The 27,554-nt window shown below is 36.5% G+C and overlaps 1 protein-coding gene across 1 annotated transcript; it reads right to left on the bottom strand.

The window, feature by feature from the left end:
- LOC120626430 (muscarinic acetylcholine receptor M2) lies at positions 1–27,554 on the bottom strand. Its single transcript, XM_039893954.1, has 5 exons — positions 27,475–27,554; positions 22,689–22,821; positions 3,040–3,223; positions 1,789–2,090; positions 1–1,686 (listed from the first exon to the last, which is right to left on the bottom strand). Exons 1-5 carry the CDS (start codon positions 27,552–27,554, stop codon positions 1–3), a joined length of 2,385 nt encoding a protein of 794 aa, XP_039749888.1.

A 27,554-nucleotide genomic window follows, 5' to 3' on the forward strand; every position in this document is an offset into this window, starting at 1 on the left:
CTAGGTTATATGAAAATCACCCCGCAGAAGTCTTGTAAAAGTTTTCTTGAATTGTTGATTTGCCAAAGCGTAGCAGAACGGATTTATAGGGCTGTTGGCGTAGCATAAAAAATATGAAAACATGTACAAGTGTTGATTAATACACGGCGGGTCTGTACAAAATCCTTCAACTAAGGCTAAGATATGATATGGTGTCCAACATACAACAAACGCGCCTAATATAAAAGAAATAGTCCTAAAAGCCTTTCTAGCTCTATTTTCAGATTTAGATTTTTGTCTACCAATACTTGGAAACAAGCCGTCCCGTTTTGAGCGCTTCACCTTTAGCTTTTTTCCAATATTTTTGACAAACTCTTTTCTTGAATCACCGCGGCCGGGTCCACTTACTGCAGGACTAGACACGTCGCTGTTTTCAATTGCTGGTGTTTCATTAAGTCTTAATATTGTAGTTTTATTATCAGGTAATTTTGCTGAATGAGGTTCATTATTATTGGAAGACGACGATACAAGGGTGATAACAGGTTTAGGACGCTCTCCCGTTGTCAAACTTACCTCGGTGTTTACTTTGATAGGTTGTGGAGGAGATAAATTTGTTTTGGGTTGTGTTACTTGGGCTTCAGCTGTTGCTCGTATAAGAGCAGCCTGTAATAATGAAGTATTTGTTATAATACCCGAATTCAATGTAGGTGGTGATGAGGGTTCAGTAGCTGTAGGAAAGGTGATTGAAGATGGTGGACTTTCATTGGTGGGTGAAGGAACTATGACAGAACTTTCATCCATATATCTCAAATCAGCGCCATCCATACCAATAAGAACATCGGAATAATTACTTCCGTCATTTTTAAATGATTTTAATATTCTAGTTCTAGATGAATCTGAATGAGATGGTGGACTCTCAGAAGCTGGTGGACTGCCTCTAAACTCTGATGGGGGTGGAATGATTCTTTGAGCGATTGTAGTTGAAACTTCGATTTCAGATGGCGTGACTATCCCCGAAGATGAAGGGGACATAAAGCTAGCAGAAGATAGGGGTACACTTACTGCAGGTGTGTGTCCATTACTGTGCGAGGTATCAGGATTTTCTGTGTCAAGTAGGCTCTTCTCGGATATTTGTGATAAGGATGTTTTTGGTTTATCTGTTTCGGTCTTTAACAAGGGGTTTTGTTTGATATCGGGTTTCATAAGCATATTACCGTTTAGCCGCATGTTATTTAATAACTGTATAGTACCAGTTTGCATAACTAAGTTTGCAACTGATGGCCGTTTCTTTACATTCGATTGTGTAGTGCTTTCATCGTCTGAGTCAAAAGCTGGACTACTCGATCTTTCAGCTTCTACTTGATCCTCTTTTTTATCACCATCTGATTCGACAGTCGTTGTTGTTCCGGTTGCAGTAGCGCTACTTTTGAGCGCTGACGATTTTTGACTTGAATTTGAGTCTGTGGATACACCCAAGTTAAGAAGTGGTGCAGCGAGAGATCCTTTTGAGGCCGAATCTTTGCGAATTGATTCTGAGTCTTTTACTTGGTCTTCGCTTGAAATTGTAGCCTTTGATAACGCTGCCATTCCAGCAGCTCTTCCTGCCATACCAGTCATAACTCCTGCACTGAGGGCAACCATTGATTGCATCTTTCTTTGTTTAGCTTCACTCTTTTTTTGCATGTCGTAGGCTGTCTTAAAAATACCAGCGTACAATACAATTAGCACAAACAGTGTCGTCCAATAATAGCCTATTATTAGAGCTGTATTAAATATGGGATCTTTCAGAAATTGTACTGCACACTCTCCTTCTTGTAAGTCTCTGTATCCAACAAAGTGTTCCCAACCGAATATTGTTGTGAAGAACAACAGGGCAGGAATTATCCACGTAACAGTTACCATCCAGATTACTTTATTCTTTGTCCTCCAAGCTCTATACCTTGCAGCAATTTTGACACTACAGAATCTATCTACAGTTATAAGTAAAACAGTGTATTGTGATACTAAGCATACTGTATAGTCGACGGAAAGCCATAGGTCACATAGCAAGGGTCCCAAATGCCAGTACCCTTTCAAGACGTAATCTGTGTAAAAGGGCATGGATAATGTACCTGAAACCAAGAAATACATTAATTATTTACGTCGATGACCTAAAGTAATGTCACTGGGAAACTAGTATGTTGTTTTATTATTTGGAAACACATTTATTACGTTTGTAAATGTTTTATTTTATTATGTAGTAAATTTCAAAACCATAACTGTTCTGCGGTTAAAATAAATGTTGTTTATTCGGTGTTATTCGCAATAACAGTTGTATTTAATTTTATGGACACTTTTGACTGTATTAAATTTGGCTGTCAGACCAGTAGGTAAATATATCTTCCCAAAACAAATTCAAATTAAAGTTGTAATTGGTATATCTAGCATTAGATAGTATTTTGACTAAAACATAATAGTAGACAATGGATAGCATATAATCTGAACAAGGAGTACCATTGTTTATTAAAAGTAAAAATAGTCATATAGATATCTAACGAAGCAGTCTAGACAAAGTATCGTCTGGAGAATGCAGATGAAGGAAAGGTACATAGCTTTCAATCAAAGGGGTCAAACTACTGTAACTCTTCCTTATACTATGATAGTTTTATGGACAGTAACTAATAAGTTTTGGTGGGTTGGCTAGTGTTATGCGGTGCTATTTAGGACAATGTTTTTTGGCGAATTCGTTACAATTACAAACTTTACGAATTATTTAAAGAGCCGAATGTCGTTAAAACCACACACTGTTAAAAATGCGATGGGCGAGACATGTGCAATGCATGGACTGCACCAGAGCCCCAAAGAGGTTGATGGAAGGCAAATTGGATGGGCGTAGAGGCCGAGGACGACCTAGGTGGAATCCAACTATCGGTGGAATGATGGAGTAGAGAGGGACATGAGGGTTTTAGGAGTTCAGACTTCGTAGGAGGCTGCTTCTGATTCTAATGGAAAAATTTGCACACCCAAGGCTCACCATGGACTGTAAAAGTTTGGTGACGATTATGACTAACTTATATTTACCTATCAGCAGATCAGTGGCAGCTAGCGAAGCGATGAAGTAATTGCTGGGCTGGCGTATCGTCCTGTCCACTAGGAAGGCCAGCAGTACCAGCACATTGCCGCTCACGGTCAGCAGTATGACCAGCACGAGGCATGTTGCGAAGATGATCGCTAACCAGAACGGGAATGGTGGTAACACTGGTTGCTAGAAGAAAAATAGTTGTATAAAAGCAGGAGTACGCGATATATAATGAACGCTTTTTATCACGTTTATGTACATTTTCTATGGCCGACTATTGCAGAAGAGACTCTGCTTTCTGAGTTCAAAGCCGTGGGTTCGATTCCCGCAAGTAGAAAATAATTTGTGGTGAACATAATTCTTTTTCATTGCCGAGGTGTTTGACTGTATGTTATAAGTATTGTATGTAGCTTATAAAAATATTCATCAGTTATCTTAGTACCCATAACACAAGCCACTCTTACTTTGGGGCTAGATGGCGTTGTGTGTATTATCGTAGTATATTTATTTATAATATTAACCGGCCGGTCTAGCTGTTACCTGTCACAAAATAATAAATATAAAGAGACTGTATAATTATTTTCATAAATTTTTTGTTGTCACTTGTTTTGTGTTATTTTCATATTTTCTTTTGTGGCCTCTTAAACTATCACCAACTTCAACCCATTATCGGCCCACTACAGGGCACGGGTCTCCTCTCAGAATGAGAAGGGTTTAAGAAAGAAGGGTCTGCCACGCTGAAGGGTTTAAGAAGGGTCTGCCACGCTGGTCAAGTGCGGATTGGTAGACTTTACACGAGAACGCTATGAAGAGCTCTCAGGCATGCAGGTTACCTTACGATGTTTACCTTCACCGTTTAAAACAAGTGACATTTAAAGCGCTTAAATTAAAAACGAACATAAATCCGAAGCCTTACCCACTTGGCTATGACCGCTTTTTAAACTATACTATATAATAGAGGTCGGGGGCTAAGTTGTAGACGAATAAAAATTCAACTGAATTGATAACCTTTTTATAATCGTTTAGAAAAAATTAAAAACATGTGACAAATCTTGCTTTCAAACTGGCACATTGTATGAATCTCTCATTTATTACCCATAATGAATGAATCCATGAATTTGAATAGTAACTTCTCTGTTGTATGATTTTAATTCCAATTTCAAAAGCATATGAAACAAAAATGACTTTCGGAACAAAAATAACGTATTCGACAACCCTAAAGTTTCAGCACTTGTGATTTCGAGCGACTCGAATGAGCGAATGTTTTATTGTGTTCGGTTTGTCATTGAAATTTTATTGAGTGCACTATTGTTGTTAAATTCACCAACAACTGGATTTTTAGGGTTGCCTTCAGTGGGTTTTACGTCTATTGTTTTTAGTTTTTGCATGAGTCCTTTTTTCTCCTATTTTCAAGCCACGGGAAACTTGTTTATCGTAACCATATCTGATTTCATGAACAATTTTGATTTTAGTTTTACTCCGTTGTAAGGTTCATATCGATTTGTTTTCTGAACTATGAGTATCTTTACTTCGGACGATTCGAGGTGAGATTGTACTGAAATTTTGGGTAGTGAGTTCAGTGTTCACAACTTTGCAAAGGTTTTGTTTTAATTTTGTACACTCGAGAGTTACAGTTAGTCTTCTTAAACCTTTGAAACAACCAGTTACAAACAAACTTCAGTCAGTTTTATTTGCGTGATTCTTCACATTAACCCACTACAGGGCACGTAGTCCACCACGCTGGCCCAGTGCGGATTGGTGGACTCCACACACCTTTGATTACATTACGTAGAGCTCTCAGGCATGCAGGTTTCCTCACGATGTTTTCCTTCACCGTTGAATAAAGTGATATTTTAATTACTTTAAACTTAGAAAAGTCAGAGGTGCGAGCTAGGATTCGAACTCGGCCCCCCGAAAGTGAAGTCGAGATCCTACCGAATGCGCTATCACCGCTTCTTTAGTTTTTTAATAGAAAATTGAAAAAAGGAAAATATTTATTAGAAAAACTCAGTACTATGAATCTTTGGAATCCCGACGGGCCAGTGCTTTCCCAAACATTGATTGAAACATTGAGATTATATTTAGTGCACTTTGACAAAAGGAAACTTTACAAAGTTGTGTTAAGTTCTCTAACGTTTAAGTGAGAGTAGCATGCTAACTACCGGTGGTAGAATCACTACAAACAGACAGACTTGACGTTTCAAAAGTGCTTATATTAGGCCTACTTGAAATAAATGAATTTTGAATTTGAATTAACTAAAACGCGTGTGTATGTGTGTGTGTGCGTTTATGTAGATATGTCGATTTTCTGCTGTTGGCAACTGCGTTATTATTGCAGCTCCGGCATAATTTAAAGCAAAAGTAAATGGGTTGGTTAGAGTAAATATTGGGTGCGACCAATCCTCAAAGAAAGCAACACATGGACGGATTGAGCTAATCAATTAACGTTCCGGTTACATTGTTTGTCAATGTGACAGACATGTATCCGTTACTAACTAATCTTCCTTACGTAGCAAGTTACTCAGAGCTATTAAATTCCAGCGTGTGGCTCATAAATGGCTTTTTTATGACAAATTCTCCCTGGCGCAGTGGTGAGCGCTGCGGTTTTAAGTTGGAGGTCCTGGATTCAATTCCCGGCACCGGAAATTTGTGAATTGATATTTTCTCTGGTCTGGTCTCGTGGAAGGCTTTGATCGTGGCCAGTTAGCGCCCTACCGATAAAGACGTGCTGCTACACAATTTAGCATTCCGAGATTAAAGTTATATCCCCCGATTATATCCCATGACAAGGGATATAATTAACGTGCCCACCTGCTAAATCACTGGAACATGGAATAGGAGAAGTTTACCCCCGTTTATTAAGACACATAATATGTTATATGGATATTATTTCCACTTGTGCGCCAATGCTCTGAGAGTTGATAAAGCTGTGGGAGAAGATAAATGTATATCCTTTCCCCGGGATATAATTGTCTCCTGCTCACACATTCTGCCGTGCAGAAATCAATTACTTACTTGTTGTTTCATATTTCTAAGGTAAACTTTAGGTAAAGGTAAAAGGTAAATGTAAATACGTCCCTGACATTCCGATGTTAATGAGTGAATCGATTTGCTGTCGCCCCGCGCTATTCATGGCTTGGGAACAAATACGTGGAAATGTTACAACCCTTGAAGCAGACATATTGTATCACTTAAATAGAAATATAAAATTGTTGATTTTAAGAACGGCTATTTTTGCTAGCACTTTTGAAATTTGTTTCTATTAAGAAATTTGTATCGAGGGGAAGTTAGCTCCAAACATTAAAAAAATAAAATAGTTGAATTTTAATTGTAATTTAATTTAGTCTAATTTTAATATTAGATTTTAATTAATTATTGTTTTTTTTATTGATTTGTTTATTTTTGAAATATTAGTGTCTTTTCTATTTATTTTATGTTAATCTCTCAATTTAGTATATGAGTCCCCGACCTGAAATAAAATGATTTTATTATTTTATTTATTTATTAGCTCGCTAGCTAGCTAGTGTATAGGTTTTTTAATAAAACTAAATTTCGTTCTTAAACACTACGACAAGGGAAAATTTTATTTTATTGACGTTTAAAACCATGGTTTTAAAACAAAGAAGCACAGTCGGTGGCCACTCATTCCACTAAACTAAAACAACGGTGTTTACTAAAAGAAGGGCTATATTTACTAGCACTTTTGAAGGATTCAATTGACTCTACCGGTGACCGGTAATACTAAGAATCATCTATAAAAGTTCAATAACTAAAAAGCACAAAGAAGAGAAGTTATTTCAGTACAAATATAAAGAACATACGTATTAGACGTTAAAAACTGTGATTTAATAACAAAAAAGGCGTAGTCGGTGGCTATTCCACTTAACTAACATAAGTGTTAATTGTATTACCCGTAGGGCTATAATATTTGCGAGCACTTTTAAAACTGTTTTCAATTAACTCTATCGCTTTAGAAATCAGGTTCTGCCATAACAAAGCTAGCAAGTTTATTTTTCAATAATATTCATAATAGTTCAAAAATTAAAAAACCAGAAAGAAAATAATTTAATTTTATTAAAAACCTAAGAAAGCTACCTATAGGACGTTTAAAACTATGATTTTATAACAAAGAAGGCGTAGTCAGTTGTCCCCTATTCCATTAACTTGAAACGACAGCCTTGGCCACGATTGGCGGTGTTGGAAACCACCGCATAATCAATTTGAATCGACTCAACAGTATTAATATCCAACACTATTAATAGGCTTTTAATACCTTTTTTTTTAATTATCCTTAATTCATTATTATTGGGAGGCAATGGAGACTTTTTGACGAGATTCCTTTGACGACAGTTTTCCAGTTTATAAATAACTGGCGGAGGCAATTTGGGGATTTAAAATTTCAGAAATGGGTAGTATGTATAAACTTTATATAAAATATCTTGAGTTTTCATATAAAATGCGAAGAAATTTTTACCTCAAACTATTATTCAATATATACTAAAAAAAAGGTATTATATTTGACGGCCGATTGGCGCAGTAGGCAGCGACCCTGATTTCTGAGTCCAAGGCCGTGGGTTCGGTTCCCGCAACTGGACAATATTTGTGTGATGAACATGAATGTCGTTCAGTGTCTGGGTGTTTATCTATATATTATAAGTATTTATGTATATTATTTATATAAATTATTCATCAGTTATCTTAGTACCCATAACACAAGCTTCGCTTACTTTGGGACTAGATGGCGATGTGTGTATTGTGTTAGTATATTCATTTATTTATTTATTTATTATGAATCCTTAGCGAACCGTTTATTTTTCCGGGATAAAACTATCCTATGATCGTCTCGGGGAAGCGAGCTATCTATGTGACAAATTTTATTAAGTTCGGTGCAGCGGTTGAGCCGAACAAGCCGATAACAAACAAATAGAAACACTCTCATTTATAATACATCTTATACTCGCAGACCCCAGCGCCATCTGTCGGGCTAATTTGTGAATCTAAACCATCCAGGGTGCCAACCAAACGTAAACCATATAATACTTTTTCAAATCGGTCCAGCCATCTAGGAGGAGTTCAGTGACATACACACGCACACAAGAAATATATATATAAGATAGATAGATGCAGTATATTCGTTCCCCGATTAAATTTGAAAAGGCAAGCAAATATTGAATAGCCCATTAAACTACCGATTCCTTTGATAATTAATTTTATGGCGCCCTGGTGTTCGAGTGAGATAATGAAACTCGTTTGTGAATTTAGGGGAGGTATAATATATTGGTTCATTTTTATGACCTTAATAATTGTGATAATCTAAACCATAAGAACAGGATAAAAGTTGCTGTGTTGTACGGGTTTAATATAACTACCATAACCTAAATCTAAGTTACCACACACTAACATATACTACCGTAAACTAAGATTGACCCGCTACGATCTTACGTCCTATTTCTATATTCAATCTATCTGTGATATGTTGAGAAGTTGTTTAAAAAGTACGTTCAAAGCATAGACATAAGTTCAGGAAATATTTTGTCCAGATCTACCCCTAAAGAGATAAAACAATGGTTATTGGGTAAGTAACTTTCCAAAAGTTATTTCCTTTTTTTATATGCAGACTTTTTTAAAAATCTTTTTTTATCTTCACTTTTGTGAAGATGTAATAATAGAGATATTTATAGAGAGTAGGTATTTTTCTGTCTGCCTGTTAATTCTGATAACGAATAAAACATGGAATGGATTTTGAGGTGCTCGAAATATACGTAGGTGGTCCCGCAGATTTCTTTTTATCAAAACAAAATTTCATAACGGACGAAGTCGCGGGCAACTGCTAGTAATAAATAAAAAAAAATCATAAAATAAAATTAGCCACTCTCTACCATAAACAATACAAGTGAAGTCAATAAAATCTGTGATGAACTTACGTACTAGGATCTTTATCCTAGTAAAACAAGTTATATAGTTTGAATATAAAATTAAAGTGGAAGTAAGAAGTGTAGAGTTATGAAAAAAAAAATTACATATGTAAAGCAGAGTGCTGCGACACCATAGTAACATATTAAATCTGTGGCTACAAGTTACAACAATACAGAGATTTAATGAATGGAACAGATTTCTGATTATATATTTCAAGATCACAGAAGGAAAAATGGTTTTAATTAATAAATATATATTTGATTATACTTTAAGACATTCATATTACGTCAGTGGTAAAGACTAAATTTTTTTGTGGTTTTGGGATTTCGGCTACAATATTTACTAGTAATATCAGTCAAGGACAGCAGGACAGGAGAGTCAATTTAAGAATGCAATATTTGTGTAAGGATACCAAGAAATGATAGATATTTTATGCAGAATGCAGTTCTGCTAGTGCAGAAATGTGAGGACACTTAAACTGCAAGTCTGGTGAGACAAGTCAAGCGTTAACTTGTTATCGAATAAAAATAAAATAAAACTCTATAATTGTCGTAGATTTATTTGTCAAGATACGGCGCGGTGTTCGAAATTGTTGGGTGACTTGTTCGTCATAGCAGTTTGTTAATCTTGTAAACCATTGTTAATCTTAGCCAATCGGAACCAAAGTCAAGATAGCATGTCTTAGCCCACTTGCCATTTAGACCAAGTGACAGAGGGCTTTAAGTGTACTGGGAAGTAAAACTTCCCGGTTCAGTGCCTTTTTCAAGGGAAAGAAAGATAAGGAATCGATGGTATCAGCCTGACCACCCGGTCAAAACTAGGTAATGTACATTGCACATTTGTTAGCATAACTCGTGCAAATATTAAAATAATCAATTTGGCTTTTCCATAATTTAAATTAGAATGTGAAAAATAGAAAGAAGGAAAGAAAAATAACTTTATTTATAAATTATGCCACACATTACTATTTGTAACATCTTACGCGCTCATTAGATAAATTTCAATAGGTGCCACCAAACGCCCTCACTACATAAATAACAGAAGCGCCAGTTTAAGTTTCCAGCCCAGCACTGTTCGCCACGCTTGGCGTAAAAGCATGCAACGTTGATTTTCAGTTGAATCCCCGGTCCAGGTGACGCTACGGAAATAATTATTACGACAGCCTACTGTAATAAAATTTAATTTATAATTCACAATGAAAGCCATAAAATAGCGGTGTTAGCCTAGTGTACCCATAGGCTTTTCTGTGGAGACCGAATTTGAGCCCCGGAGCGGACCACTGACTTTTCGGAGTTATGTGCGTTCTAATTTAAGCAATTTAAATAGCTCATGCTTTAAACGGTGAACCTTCACCGTTTAAAGCATGAGCTATTCACATCGAGAGGAAACCTGCCTAAGAGTTCTCAATAATGTTCTTAAGGGCGTGTGAAGTCTACCAATGCGCACTTGGCCAGCGTGGTAGGCTTACACCCTTCTCATTATAAAAGGAGACCAATGCCCCGTAGTGGGCCGGTGATGGGTTGATGATGAATTAAACACGACCCCCGAGGCACCGTAAGGATCAGTACCATGGACGCGTACGAAGCGTTTTGCATCCTCGTGTCTGATTCGCACCGCAAAGATCTGGAATGCCCTTCCAGTTTCTATTTTCCCCCATACCTACAATACGAGTTCCTTAAAATCATTAATGAATAGGCATCTTCTAGGCTAGCGCGTTCTACCTTAGGCTACATCACTTACCTACCATCAGATGTGATTGTCAAGCTATCATCATCATCAACAGACTCTTACAGTCCACTGATGGACTAAAGGTCTCTCCCAACTTGAGGATTTGCCCATAATCACCAAGCTGGCCAGGCGGGTCAGTGATGGCAGTTGATGGTAGTAGTAATACAAACGACGCTGCTGTCCGCTCTCCGTTATATTCTCCTAGTCGTCTCGTACTACACCCACGAGAAGAAGAGGGTTGGTGACAACTGTATTCCTATCTCCCGTCACCACACGACACAGTCGACCTTGAATCTTAAATACGTTGGACATTTATGAGGTGATATTTTCACTAGCCATCCGTCTGGTTCTTTACATATGTCAATGTTACTAGTCTTGTGTTGCTGGCGTATGCCCTAGTTAGATGGGACAGACAGTCTCTGTGACCTACATAGTCTGTTTCGGTGCGTCAGTGAGAAATAACGTCAGTGTTCAGATAACAGCGAGAAAGGAGATTCAATAGCTAAGCAGCCAGTAGCATGAAGTCAAATTCAAATATTTCTTTATTCAAATGGGCACATAGATGGCAATTCGGTGCGTTGATTACATACAAAATGTGTACATAGCAGTGTGTATGATGGCGATAACTACATTCGTAAACTTAAAGCTATGTGGGTTTTAAACGCAACCTGGTCTAAGAAGAAGCCCACAAAAAACTTAGCCGGCAGGGTGATTACGTATCTCGCGACAGGCTTGCGACAGCCGTAAATCTTGCAATCCTTGCTGTTAAACGTCACTTTGGCATATGATAAATAAACAAAAGTGACGTTTGTCGGCAGTGATTGCAAGATTTACGGCTGTCGCAAGCCTGTCGCGAGATGTTTTTAGTTTTCACCATCTCACATTGACATATAAATTATTAGAAGAGCAACGTAGTTAGAGCAATAATTCACATCTAAGCTTTATTTTCGATTACGTAATTCTTTATACTATAATAGGACTTTTTTTTTGAAGACTGACCTTCATTTTTTATACTTGTGTCGATCAATTACGTTTATAAGTTGAGGAGCTGAAATTTTTCCTTCAGATACAGAGCCAAACGAATTCTAAACATAAAGTCCAGTAATTCACAATGGCGCCGTAAAGAACATATAAAGGAATACTCACGCCATAGTGGTTGACTCTATACCTTCTTATAAATTTATATCTTCCTATACCTAATCTAATTCCTAATATTAACAATACATACTAATATCACTACCTATAACAAAAAGATCATTGTCATTAACAACTTTATTTTTTTTGTTTACGGGGGGAAATCTTCTAAGTTACCTTAGGGAAGATCGGGTTATGTGGGATTTTTACCACGGTTCCGGGATCTCCTAAGAACGCGCCGGCCTCATGTGCCTTGCTATGGGCTACGGCAAGCTGCTGTCCTCCTCGGGTCGTGAAAATTGATGTTAAACGGCAAGAGTCGGACACGACCCCATGTCCCTTCATCTGGGACTTTTGATCAGACGGAATTGGGCGGTGATTGCCATCCGCCCGCCTCGGTCGTCACTCTCGATCACGCTCGGCACCCTCCTTTTTAACCATTACAATCTCGCAATCTCTCCATGCATATCATTAACACCTGATAATAATCCCACGTTGGAGTAGCTTGGGGGGTTTAATATAGAAATCCTTATTTCCATGAGAGAGGAGGCCTGCGTCTAACGTGAATGGCGCGATACATTAATAGACTTTTCCCCAATAGAAAATTAAAAAAAGGCGTAACTTAAGATTTATTCAAAAAATCAACGCTTCGAAACATTTCGTCCATACGATCCAATTAAGAGAGAATCTCACACAAAAAGACCTTTGTAATCTCCTTATTTCCATGCTATATTGTTTACAAAGGTTCAAGGCATTTGCGGTTCGTTATTTTTAGTATCCGTCATGCGGTTGAAGGTAGGATTTTGTGGAACCAACCTTTTAAGGGTAAGCGTACAGGGACAGACCTACTAATAGCATTTAAAGTTCAAGTGAATTATTTCATCAACTTATTAAATTTTCCATGGCATAAAATATTTAAATTCGCTGGAACATTTTCATCATACCTAACCTAACCTTACCGGCCCAATACAGTGCACGGGTTTCCTTAAACAAAGGGAAGGGGATAAGGCCGTAGTCCACCACGCTGAACTTTTTGGTGAACTCCACATACCTTTGAGAACATTTTTTAGAACTCTCAGGCATGCAGGTTTCCTCACGGTGTTTTTCTTGACCGTCGAAGCAAGTGATATTTTAATAACTTAATAACTTAAAATGCACATAACTTAAAAAAGTTACAGGTGCGTGCTGGGATTCGAACTCCTCGTCCTGCGAAACGTCCATATGTTTAATGTAATAGTGGACCTTCTTTATTGAGAGGTATCAAAGATAACTTAATGTTATAATCAAATTAAAATACATTAAAAAAAATATTATAACATATTTTTCACCACGTTCTCACATGACTTTTGTACGCACAATAATTCGTCGTAGAAATCGTTTATTCACGCCAAACATTTGAATTTATCGATAAAACCTTGTGAATTCTACCAAGAAAGTTATTATAATCGTGAAGGCTTTAGGGCCCAAAGCAATTGACCAAGGGGCGTTATAAAACTGCCCTTTGAACAAATAAAACCAATATTTATGTTCGCATAAAAATTCTATCTGTAGAATAACATAATCTTGCAATCGTAAGACCGTGTTTTATAGTACCGTAAAAAGAAATGTACCTACTAGGGTATATCATAGCTTTATACCTTGAAGCAGGGATAGCCCAGTGGAAATTTCGTCGACTACACTTTCGGGCTGGGGAAGTTCGAATCACCTCTAACTTTTCTAAGTTATATGCGCTTTTAATCCACGAGCTATCCTCACCATAAATGCAAAGCTTCTAAGAGGATGGCTAATGTTATTGGAAAATGTTTGTTACAATTTAATTTCAACAAAGGTTAAGTCTAGCAATTCAAAGCCCAACGTGGCAATAGCGCCAGCATTTTGGGTACCATGCCCATAAGTGAACAATTACACGGCTTATATTCATTGTAAATATTAATTTTAGTTTGTAATAAAAATATATTTTTCGTTTATCAATAAAGGATGTATTTGAACAATAAAAAAAAGCAATAACAACTTGCTTCAACGGTGGAGGAAAACATCGTGAGGAAACCTGCATTCCTGAGAGTTTTCCATAATGTTCTCGAAGGTGTGTGAAGTCCACCAATCCGCACCGGGCCAGCATGGTGGACTACGGCCTTAACCCCTGTGCCCTGTAGTGGACCGGTAAAGGTTTAATAATGATGATGATAAGAAATAGTAACGAAATTAGTCAAACGCAATGCAAAAGTGGTGATAGCCCAGTAATTAGGACTCTGGCTTCACATTCGTCGGGCTGAGTATGAATCCCAGCACACGCATTGAAGACTACTAAGTAATGTGCGTTTTAAACAATTAAAATATCACTTGGTCAACGGTGAAGGAAAACATCGTTAGGAAACTACATGCCTGTGTCGTAATGGATTGTTACGATGATGATTCTTGAAAACCACTGCCTGATACAACCACTTTTTAATAAGACCTCTTTCAGATATGACCGTTATTCAATTTGTTATAAAATAATTGGTTTTACAGTGTAAATTAATGTTTGGACACGTAACTCAATTTATACTGACATTAATTTATTGATTCAATAACTCTTGACATAAATTTGTTAACATGTTAAATCTGGGTATACAATTATCCTGATTTTGTAATCGTTGCTCATTAAATATCCTCATTAACCTCCCATTCCTATGTTTAATAATTTATTTAATTTTTTTAAATTATTAAACATAGGAATGGGAGGTTCGAATTACTAATAGAACAAATTAACTTATCAACTTCACCTATATTGAAAATATTCAGAGGCACTAATGAGTTGGGAGGGGCTTAGATAGATTAGGTGGGGGTCAGAAAGGTATAAAAGGCGACACATTTGGCGAATTTTTCACTTAACAATTATTCATTGTAAAGTCAACATCTCCTGATGATGCTCCGGTTTCGGAGCGAAACGTGCATAGAGGGTGTATTGCTGAGGATCTGTTTGGTGTGGAGTATAAGGATTGAAGAAATTATAAATTACACCACACAGATTCTCCTACTTTTCGCGGAGTATAGCAAATTAAGCTTAATTTTGATAATATATCTTTGATTTCCGCAAAGTAACGCCTGCTTCTATACAAAATGTCCAATAAATTAAATTCGTCACCCAATTGCGCAATTAATTATTGATAAATGGATTTATGGTTGAAAACCTGGTTCTCAAAGGCGTATGAAGTCGAGCGAGCGTGTTGGACTTCGGCCTAAATCCTTCTCATTGTTATAGGAGACCTGTGCACTGTAATGGATTGATACTGTGATGATGATAAATTGGATAATGCTTGCTATGCAATTGTTTGTCTAGTGGGATGCTTTGGCCATAACTAGATACCTCCTTATGGACAAATACGTGCCGCCAGTAGGTTAATTTTTAACGATGAGGATTTAAACTGCTATGCTTAAATAAATAATAAATAAATAAATATACTACGACAATACACACACCGCCATCTAGCCCCATAGTAATCGTAGCTTGTGTTATGGGTACTAAGACGACTGATTACTATTTTTATGAAAAATATACATATATACTTATAATATACATAAACACCCAGACACAGACAAACATTCATGCTCATCACACAAACATTTTCCAGTTGTGGGAACCGAACCCACGGCCCTGGGCTCAGAAAGCAGGGTTTCTGCAAACTGCGCCAATCGGCCGTCAAATGATAGCTCTTTACCATATTCAAGTCAAAGTATCAGTCAAATGCTTACTTTTAGTGGATTAATGAAAAACTAGTAAGATAATAACCCGGTTTCCTTTCTCATTATTTATTATTAAATTGTATTAGTTCAAGGGATTCTATATAATAGAAAAAATATTCAAACTTAATACAGGGCACGGGTCTCCGCTCAGACTGAGAAGGGGCTTGGCGGTAGTCCATCACGCTGGCCAAGTGCGGATTGATGGACTCCACAATCCTTTGACAATGTAAGGGAGAACCAGCAGGCATGCTGGTTTTCTCAGGATGTCTTCCTTCCCGTTTAAGTAAGTGTAAACAACAAATAGAAAAATGCCTCATCATCACCACTTCAACCAATTGAAGTCCACTGGACATAGGTCTTTTGTAGGGAGGTCCAAAAACGACGGTCCTGGACCGCTTGTTTCCAAAATTGTGGAAATTAAAAAATACATTTTTACCATCGAACCGCGAGGCACCGTAAGGATCATGCCTACGTGGTCGATATACCGCGGACGCGTACGAAGCGCTTCGCATCTTCGTTTCTGATCCGCACCGCTAGGATCTGGAATGCTCTTCCAGCCTCCATTTTCCCCAGTTCTTACACATGAGTACCTTCAAATCAAGAGTGAATAGGCATCATCTAGCGCGCTCCACCTTAGGCTGCATCATCGCTTAGGTGTGATTGCAATTAAGCGCTCGTCTATAAACATAAAAAAAAAACATATAACTTTGAAGAGTTAGGGCCGGGAATTGAATTCGGTCTTCTGACTTGGAGGCGGACAACATACCCACTAGGGTATCAACATCATCATCATCAAAACAACCCATTTGGTAATGGGTTGACCCATTTGGTATTTGGTAATGGGTTAAGGTAAATTCCACAATGAGAAGGGGTTAAGGCTATAGGGTTAAGCCACGTTGGCTCAGTACGGATTGGTGAATTTCACACACCTTTTTGAAAACAATATGGAAAACTCTCAGGCATGCAGGTTTCCTCACGATGTTTTCCTTCACCTTTGAAGCAAGTGATATTTGAATTGCTTAAAACGCACATAACTTAGAAAAGTTGCGTGCAGTGATTCGAACTCACTCCCCCGAAAGCGAAGTCGAGGTCCTGCCCACTGGGCTATCACCGCTTACTAACCTATCACCGTTTTTTAAACTTTATAATATTAATATGAAGAAGGAGGCAATATTGTAACAGTTTTTCGTTTGGAGATGGTATCACTATACTTTCGTTATCCTTGTTGAACGCCGTTGAAAATAGCTTTCTTTCATTAATATCTGACAACGTCCTAACAAGATTTTGTCTGACGATTAATAGTGTGTTACCAAATTTTGGACATCCCAATTTCGGGTTATGATTTATTGATACTGTACAGGGTGTAGCGCGGACGGCGAGAGCTTGTTAAAGCGCACGTCGATGGTTGATGGTTTTGATTAATTACACCATAAATATGAATTCGTGGAACGGGTCTTGTGTCATGTAGTAAGGTTTAGTAACAGCTCATAATTTAGGCAGGGCAGTATTATTCTAAAGGGGTTTTATAGTACCAATCTGATGTCTTATGAATAATAAAAAATAACTAAATATACTACGACAAAACACACATCGCCATCTAGCCCCAAAGTAAGTGTAGCTTGTGTTATGGGTACTGAGATAGCTGATGAGTATTTCTTTATGAATATAATACACATAAATACTTATAATACAGATAAACACCCAGACACTGAAAATAATCATGTTTATCACACGAACATTTTCCAGTTGTGGGAATCGAGCCCACGGCCTAGGACTCAGAAAGCAGGGTTGCTGCCCACTGCGCCAGTAGGCCGTCAACGTGTAAATGAAAACCGAAATAATACTCCACAGGCTTTAGAGGTACATTATGCATTGTCTCTGAGACTAATTTGTGAAACTGAATTTGTGAAGTTTCCTCATTGTTGAGGAAACTATGCCCGAATATAGAACAAATGTACAAGGGAAAATGACTATTATTAATAAGAAGGTATTTTATAATACAAAAAACTTCCAACGTGTTTGCAAAATAAATCGCATCATAGTTGTTGGCTGCTTTCCTAGCGCACCCCTTGACTGCTAGCCAAGCGCACCGCTAGGCTAGAGCCTAGCGGTCCCCGTGGCTGCTCGCCTAGCACACCCTTTGGCTGCTTGCCTAGAGAACCACTTGGCTACTAACCTAGCGCACCACTTGGCTGCTAGCCAAGCGCACACCCTGGCTTTACTACCCAGTTTTTTTTGTATTAAATTTATGTAAGTATTTATGGATTGATTTATTTTTTTATTTTAAAAATAAAAGGTTACAAATAGAAAAATTCTTATAGCTGGATCCAGAAAACCACTGGGGTTTGTAATATGTACTAACATAAATAATTTATTTATTTATTTATTTTATTTGTGAACAATAACATATCTTAACCACTAATGAATGAAACGATGATCACTGTAAAAGTATGAAACTGCGTAACAGTGATCACGCCCACCTCTAAAACTTAAAATTTACCACTGTTCACTAGATATTTATCAAAAAATCTAAACAAATTCCAAAATATCAATTAAAACAAAATAAAATACAAAAAAAACAACGATCATAAGGGATACATGCAACATGTTAATCTTGATTTCGAGTGTGTGTGTTAGAGTGTCTGTCTGTGTGTGTGTAAGTGCGAGAGTGTCTGTCTGTGTGTGTGTCTGTGTGTGTGTGTGTGTGTGTGCCACGTGTGGCAACTTTGTTGCCAGTTGAACATATTATTGTGCATGAAATACCTTAAGATACTTAAAAAGTAAGACATGATATTTATCTATTTATTCGAATTTATCTATTTGAATGTAGCTTTATAATAATTTTTCACCCCCTGTTCGTCCCACTTTTGTTGTCTTAATCCGATGGTTGCCTGGCAGAGCTAGCTACAAAGCGATAAGGCAATACATTATCGCTCGCTACTAAGCGATAAATTATCTTACTTCCATCATTGTATTTCTGTTTTTCTTTTATTTGCCTAACTTCGTAATTGTGTACAAATAAGGAGTTTAAATAAATAATTACTGCTGATTCAAATAGAAATAAAACCGTTGTAGAAGTGTTATGTTATATGTAAAGTACAGTGGGAATAAGGTTTCCATCCGTGACCTTTACTGCCAGAAATTTTACATAATACTACTCCTACGTCACAAAACAACAATAGCTCTCTCCATTTTTTTGCGTTGTAGTGAAAATGTTCTGCTTTAAGTTATTTTTTCGCATTCATCTCGGTAAAGTTTACTTTCTGTCAACATAGGGGTATTCAAATGCCAACTTTTTTTGGTTCAATCAAGCAAATTCGAGTGTGTAAACGTTGAGCATTTCTATGCTCTATGAAGTTTGCTCGTAGTGCAGTGTTTGCTCGATGACCTATTTGCAAGACCTCGAAATACTTGCTCGAGCTTTCTAAGCGCACCGTTAGGCACCGTTTCTTTGATAAGGATGACATAAAAATGAGGATGAATATTTTTATACGTCTCCAAATGAAGATAAATGACACTATTTTGATTAATGAAAAAAACACTCACTTTGTACCGACAAAATATTTAAAAAAATAAACGTCATTGGATTTTGTCAATTCTTATTAAAGCGAAATAAATATGTCGCTTTTTTTTTGATATTTAATTTTTTCAATAAATCTTATTTTTTATAATGAAATTTTTAAAATATTAAAATAACTTATTATTATGCTCGGTGTTTCGTGGTGCGAACTCTCAAAACTAGGTCCTATCAAAGCTTTGAAGAAATGGTATGGCGTCGCGATTAAATGGTCAGATTCTGCTGCGCGAGCTACGCTTACTTTGGGGCTAGATGGCGATGTATTTCAAAATCAAAAAATCTAAATTCATTTAGTTCAAATAGGCCTAATACAAGCACTTTTAAAACGTCAAGTTTGTCTGTTTGTTGGGACCTTACCACCGGTTCGGCCTTACCTTAGCAGATTCTACCGAGAAAAAGCCGGCAAGAAACTCAGCAGTTGCTCTTTTCCAACATCAACAAATTACATTTTACATTTTAATTGTCATAGTATATTTATATATAATTTATCCAATTAAAAAGTAAAATGTAAATTGTTGATGTTGGAAAAGAGCAACTGCTGAGTTTCTTGCCGGTATTAGTAAGTCATTGTATAGTTAGTAAAATAAAAATAAAATATAAATTGTTGATGTTATTGTATTATTTATTTATTTTTAAATGTGTCCATTCAGTTTTTTAGTTTAGACAATATTACTACTCGAGAATTGTGTACAGCATAATTGGCACAGATTTATGTCGCTGGCTACAGATACGATTATGTTATTACAGATGTAGATTTTGGAGCGTGTAAAAGCAGCGGGGAGCGTCTTAACACTAAATCCCTATGAGACAGAAGACCTGTGCTTAGCACTGTTCTCTCAACTCATGCGAGATGTAACTCCTACAGAATTAGGAATATACAGAACCCTTATTCAGCAATTATTGCATGCAGTATATTGGTTACACGCCCAGCGCACATCTTACTTCACATCCGCGGAATGATGGTAGCTCACAAACTTTTCCCATTTTATGGTAAACGTTCAGAGGTAAAATAATTACTGTAAAATGGAATTAATTGACTAACCGCCTGTTCGAGAAATAAAACATAAGTGCAGTGGTTTTTTATGCTTCAATGTAAGTCATGTACACGGTTTCTGTATTTTCTTAATTCTGTGGTAGCAGACACATGGATATAGGCACGTAGATTTCATACCCATGGATTTGGTAGAATTGTGTTAAAGTAATGGCATATTTAGAGGTGATAGCGCAGTTATAGTAACTCCGAAAAGTCAGCGGTGCACGCCTTTGGGAGAAGTACAGAATTTTGTGGCAGAGTTTTTATTTATTATATTTTTTGCTTGAACCGGGTACAAAACATATATATGTTAAGCGTAATTTATGATCTACATATCCTGCCAAAATTGGAGTGCACAAATCATTATCATTATTTTAAACTAATAATTAATATAATATTACGATAATGAAGTAAATTTCAAATACAATTTGGTTCCCAAAGAAATAACTAAATGGAATACCAAAATATTATTAAATGTCCTCAAATGTCAGCCTATATCAAAATATTTAGTGGCGTTGAATACTCTTCCTAATGTTATATAATTTTTAAGTTTGTTACATAATATTTTTTCAACAAATAAAAATATCAGTTTATGATATTGTACGGGTGAAATATTATTGTCAATAACGCTGCTACATATCATGCACAGAAGGTAATGCTATGCTTTGAAATAGCCTTATTCAAGTGAAGAGAACCATAAGGTCATCCCCACATCCATCCAGCCTTTAGTAGAAGTACAGTTTTGTGACGGAGTTTTTATTTATTTTATTATTTATAATAATTTTTTGCTTGAACATGGTACAAAACATAGTTAAGCGTAATTCATAATATACATATCCTGCCAAGATTGGCGTGTTATACCAACATTTTTAGTCAAGTTGATTATTCTTCCTAATGCATTGTCGCAATGCTGTGTTCGGATATTAACGGCATGGTTGCCTGTTTGATTACAGGCACTTATAATTGACAGATCAAGCAGTTGGGCCATCTGATTGTAATTGACTTTGTAATTAGAAAACGATCGACTAAATAATGAAAATTGTTGATATTGGAAAAGAGCAACTGCTGAGTTTCTTGCCGGCTTCTTCTCGGTAGAATCTGCCTTCCGAACCTGTGGTAGAGTCACACACAGACAGACTTGACGTTTCAAAAGTGCTTATATTAATCCTACTAGAAATAAATGAATTTTTTGAATTTTTGATTTTTTGCATTTTATAAACAAAGCTTCACAGAAGTAAGGAGCATGTTTTGCAACATGCCGCCCGGTGTCCAATAATTTGAGGCGTGGGTGTTAAGCCTCATGCGCCTGTAATTACACCGGAAACCACGCCCTTCAGACCGAAACACAGCATTGCAACAATGAATGAATGAATAAATGAATACACTGTTATTGTACACCACATAAAAGTACAGGAAAAAAATACTAGTTTACACGATGTATACAATTTGGCGGCGTTATCGCTACATAGCGATCTCCAAGCAACCGATGGCGTAAAACACTACTCAAGACGACAGGAAGGTGGTGCATATAAACATAATGCTGCTTAGTCACAGGAATAAGCATAGCAATAGTACTTCCCGGAACTCTCTCTCTCTGTCACAAAAAGCGCTAATATTACTAAAGTTCTGTAATTTGCTTGTTTTCGCAAGGATTTCGGGATTACCCGTTCAGGTATGTTAGTAATTTACCATCATCAGCTTTTTATTACTGTGTTAGTGGAAATCGTGTGACAAAAAATAAACTGTAAATAAAAATTATAGCTTAAAATGTGGACCTGCCCTTATGTAGTACGCTTGAGTTGAAACTTTTTGTTTATGGCAGGCACACGTAGTAAAATCCCTTTTTTATATTCCCATATATATTTTTTTATAAATCTCTCACCCGGTTTTCAGCATGAATATTTATAGCGCCGCATTTTTGTGGCAATGCAAACACATAAATCAAAATAAATTGTATTTCATAATAAATAAATCAACTTTAATATTGTGTTATGTACCTACTGTTGTAGGTGCACTGGCCTCTGTTATTATCACTGGATAGGCTGTCAGTTTCTTTAATACCCGATTTTATTCTAGGCACCGGCTTAATCGCGATGTCTATAGATCATCAAAAACATAAGTCAAAAACGTTTCACCAATTCTTAGGTGATAACTATTACCTTATTTGCCTCGTAAAACACCCACGGGTGGATGGCAGATCAGAATACCAGTAGTAGAGCTTTTTATGACAGAGCTCGCCTGGGGAACTATCACCATGTCTATTTCTGCCACTAATTAGGATTGTTGCAATACTGTTTCTCTTTCGGAAGAGTGTTGGTGCCAGTGTAATTCACAGGCCTCAGATTGTTGGACACAGGATGACACGTTGCAAGACGTGTACCCTGCATGTTCTGCGGACTGTTGCTTTGTTTATTGGCGATAGTTTTCTTTCCATCAGGTGGGTCATCTAATTGGTCCGTTAATTGTTATTAAAAAAAAAATGATCAGTAATTTTGGGCGCTTACAGGCGGTATTTGTACTAAAGTGAAGAAGAAACTTACCAAATCTGGTGTTCCGTCCAGCGTGCCGTTCAAGAAGTAGATGTCTGTGTAATTGGTTCCGTTAGTGATGAGGAAACCCTGGCACTCTGGGTAATTTGAGTTGCACGTGCGCTGTTTCAGTTTCTGAAGTTTCCTGGTACAAAAAGCTTACTTTAGGCATCTCAGTAGTTTTTATTTTAGAAATCTATAAAAATGGTGATACCACTTATGTAGATTTATTAAATACATATAGATCTCAGCGGGCGATGTTTAGATCAACAGATCCGTAGAAGAACCAGAGTTACCAACATAGCTCAACGAGACGCGAAGCTGAAGTGGCAAAGGGCACATAGCTCGAAGAAAGGACGTTGGTTGACCCCCAAAGAGGTGGACCGACGACATAAACGCATTGCAGATAGCTGCTGGACCCAAGCGAAACAAAACCGTGGAACTGCAACTCCCCACAAAAGACATGGCCAGCGTGGTGGACTAAGGACTTAACCCCTTCTCATTATGGGAGGAGATTCGTGCCCTGTATTGGCTAGTATTTGGTTGATATGATGATGAATCTATATAACTAATACGTGACGCAAAAACTTTAAACCTCTTTTTACGAAAATTTAGTAGTAGTAAGTACAGAATGCATTTTTTTTTATTATCTATAAAAATACATTAAATCAATCAATAAAAAAACATAATACACACTATCATGTATTTGACATATAAGACCAATCAACAATATAGCTCTTGCGAAATCTGTGATCACAGATGTATAATCTTTGATAACATAACCGTAATAATGTTCAAACTTATAATTTATTTATGAATTTCGACCACTAGTTAGACTAAAATGACAAAGAAGACTAACGATATTCGTCATACAAAGGAAGGTTATGTTTTTCGGTCACCTACGGATACCCTCCTTGTACGAGTTTCAGAGGTTGATCCTGGAAGGCAAAATAAAAAAAAATTTAAAAAAAGATATATGAGAGTGTACCGGATATCCCTAATTCAAATCAAAAATAGAATGAGATTGCGAACGATGATGATTATGAATTGGACTAGCCCTGTGGATCACAAATCCGTACCATTGTAAAGCTTTTTTCCAGAAAACTGACAATCTCCAACCATCTAAATTTGTGTACCATGTGTTTTTACATGGTTTTTTTTTTGTTTTTTTTACAAGTCGATGCCCCGTTAGGCAAAAATAGTGTATCAAATAACTTTTAAGTTTTTTCTTTTCTCATTTAGCCATAAATTCCTGAGTTTTAGAAATATGTTTAGAAATGTTTGTGTGAAGAACATGAATGTTTTTCAGTGCCTGGGTGTTTATTTGTATATCATAGGTATTTTTGTAAATTATTCGTAAAAATATTCATCAGTTATATAACATAACACAAGCTACGCTTACTTTGGGGCTAGATGGCGATGTGTGTACTGTAGTGATATATTTTTTTATTATTATGTACTCCAATGTTACCGGACAAAACTTTAGGACCCAGGCTTCAAAATAATTTTTATCAAAATTATTATTCTGTTGAAAAGTTTTAATGTACGAATTCGACTGTCAAACTGGGAATGGTAATTTGAACACTGCCACGTACAGCAACAACAAAAAATACCTATCGAGTTGTTCAATCGGTTTGAAATCCCGGAGTGAGAAAAAAGTCCCGCATCCAGATTGTAATGCGTTTAAAATACGCGCAAATCAGAGCCAGCGTCAGAAAAGGAAATTAGTTCATCAAAAATGAATCAATCTTCGTGTCGAGTGCTACTGGCTGCGATACATCACGCTCTGTTTTTTAGAAGGCGAAAATGTGTAGAACCTAAAGTTTAGCTTTAGCTTTTGCGTGTGAAAATTGGTTTTATGTTGTTTACATTAATTTGTGGATATTGAAGCTGATTTAAAAAAGATCATCCTCATTATATTAGGATCCCACTTCTGCAAGTGGGAAGTGGCAAGCGCTACTATAAGTAAAATGTATCGGGTAAGTAACGCAACGTGAGCAATTTGGGAATTTTTATCTGTATTTAAATGGCCTGGTCTGGTTGGATGCTTCGGCAGTGGTTATTACAAAATTACCAGCAAAAACGTTCCAGTAGACGATTGATTAAGCGTTCCGGTACGATGTCGCGTACCGGAACGCTTAATAACTGATTAGGAGTATGTGTTTAATATATCTGCCGTACCCCTGTTAAGATTCCACTGCTGCAGTGGTAAGTGCGGTTGTAAGCGAAAAGTCTCGGGTTCGAACCACAGCAGGAGCAATTTGGGAATTTCTCATGCCTGATCTGGTTAGAAGCATCGGCAGTAGCTCGATACTAACAAATATACGCCGACAAGTGAATAAGCTGTCCCGTACTATATACTACGTGGAATCCTAAATGCTTTACCCCCAGGTTAGACCGTTACCATCTTATACTGACGAAACGATAACAAATCGAATTATTACCAACCTCAGCAGGGATAGCACGGGAGGAGATACAAAAAATGTGTGCGTGCACTAGTGTACACACGTAAAAAGTGAAACTTCTTAAAGACCTTATTTTTCGAAAAATTATCTACTGCAACTTTACAGAAACTGGTTAAATAAAGTTAAATTAGATAAAGTTTAACAAAAGGCTTTTATTATAATGGACATGAATACAAATAATACAATTATGTCATTTTACTTTATTACTACTAAGATTATTACAGCTTTAATTTAATTGTAATATTGTTATTATGGCTTATGGTAACTGAAATATGAAATATAAATATAAATAAATAAATATACTACGACAATACACACATCGCCATCCAGCCCTAAAGTAAGCTTGTGTTATGCGTACTAAGAATATTTTTATGAATAGGTAATATAAATAAAAAACTTATAAGTATATCTTTGAAGCTAGTTGAATTTTTGAAAGATTATTTGAATTTTATATATTATTAAAAAAAAGTCCTCAAACATTAACAACAAGATCCGGCACTAAAATTGCTGGAGTTTTTATGGAATGTAAACAATATTTGACGGCCGACTGGGGCAGTGGGCAGCGACCCTGCTTTCTGAGTCCAAGGCCGTGGGTTCGATTCCCATAACTGGAAAATGTTTGTGTGATGTACATGAATGTTTTTCAATGTCTGGGTGTTTATATGTATTTATAAGTATTTATGAATATTTTTATGAATAGCATAAAAATATTCATCATTTATCTTAGTACCCATAACAAAAGCTACGCTTACTTGGGGACTAGATTGCGCTGTGTGTATTGTCGTAGTATATTTATTATTATTATTATTATTTCTATCATTTAATCTTTATAATTTTTTTTTAAATTTTTAACAATGCCTAAAAATAAAATAAAATTAAATTTATAAAGAAAATATATATATATATATATATATATAAAAAACATATTTATTATTATTTAATATATATATATATATATATATTTTTTATAGTAGTATATTTATTATTATTATTATTATTATTTCTATCATTTAATCTTTATAATTTTTTTTTTTAATTTTCAACAATGCTTAAAAATAAAATAAAAAACACTATTAAAGATTTATAAAAAAAATATATATTTATTAAATACATATTTATATTATTATATACCCTTACAAGGGATATAATTAACGTGTCCACCCGCTAAAGCACGGTAACATGGAATAGAAGAAGTTTACCCCCGTTCATTATTACACCTATATTATTGTGATATTATTTCCACCTGTGCGCCAGTGCTTCGAAATTTGTTAAAGCTGTAGGAGATGATAAACTTTCATCCTTTCCCCGGGAATATAATTGTCTCCTGTCCATGCTAGCCGTGCAGGATGAGATTGTACAAAGGCTAACTTGGAAAATGTTTCGTGTGAACACGACCTGCTAGTTTAAAGGTATTCCCCGCTATAAAATGCTAAGTAAAGTACCTAAATAAATAAAATAATTGCTCATTCGTGGTTCAACATAGTTTCCTAATGACCTATTATGCTATGCAATGCTGTTCCATGCAAGCGGAATATTATCACATATTCAAACAATGCCCATATTTTTCATACGAAACTTATGTAAAAAATATGTAAACGAGAAATTATGAAAAATACACGTTCATTTGCGTTCCAGCAGCATCGTTGTCGGCCTTAATTTGGCATTTAGCAATAGTCTACTTAGGAACCTTTGAACGCGATGACTTTAAAACTGGTTATTCAATGAGGTCATTAACCTCTAGCATAGCTTCTCTTCAACTTGAGACGTCTGCAAATACAATTCGACATAGGATCACGAACATAGGAAATAGAAAACTTACAGTGGGCATCCACTAGGTTACTAAACAACTGCGCTCCACGATTATGCAATTTATTCTCTGAGACGAGCACTCCGCACGGTGGACTATCTACTATTAATATTTATTAGTAATTATGGTCGCAGTCAACCTCTATACTAGAACAGTCGAAGAGGAGGGATAAGTACAACACCCATGGGAAAAAAAGGGTGGTGACAACTGTATTCTGATCTGCCGTCACCATGAACTCAAATGCAGACATTGTCAGCGAAAAGAGAGGAGCAGGAGGAGCAGCATGGAGCGCAGTTGGTTAGCGCCTTACGCGCATTATATAAGGTTTGCTTCTCGCAATCGTTTAGCCGTTTTTGAATATCGAAACGCTGTGACATTAAAGCGAAATGGACCTAATTCTTCTAGTTTTATGGTCGAAAATTCTGTAGTAGTAGTAGTAAGATATTCCACCCACCTTCGATCAGGAGCATACAAATCGTATGCTAAGAGAACTTAATAGCGCCACTAGATTTATAAAACTGCTTACCATTGCTGTATAAAGCTCGTGCCGATGGCGTATATCGGTGTGGTGCGGTTGACATCGAGGTTGGCTTCCGTAGCGTTCAT

This window comes from Pararge aegeria, chromosome 9 (assembly GCF_905163445.1).
Source record: "Pararge aegeria chromosome 9, ilParAegt1.1, whole genome shotgun sequence".
Lineage (NCBI taxonomy): Eukaryota > Metazoa > Arthropoda > Insecta > Lepidoptera > Nymphalidae > Pararge > Pararge aegeria.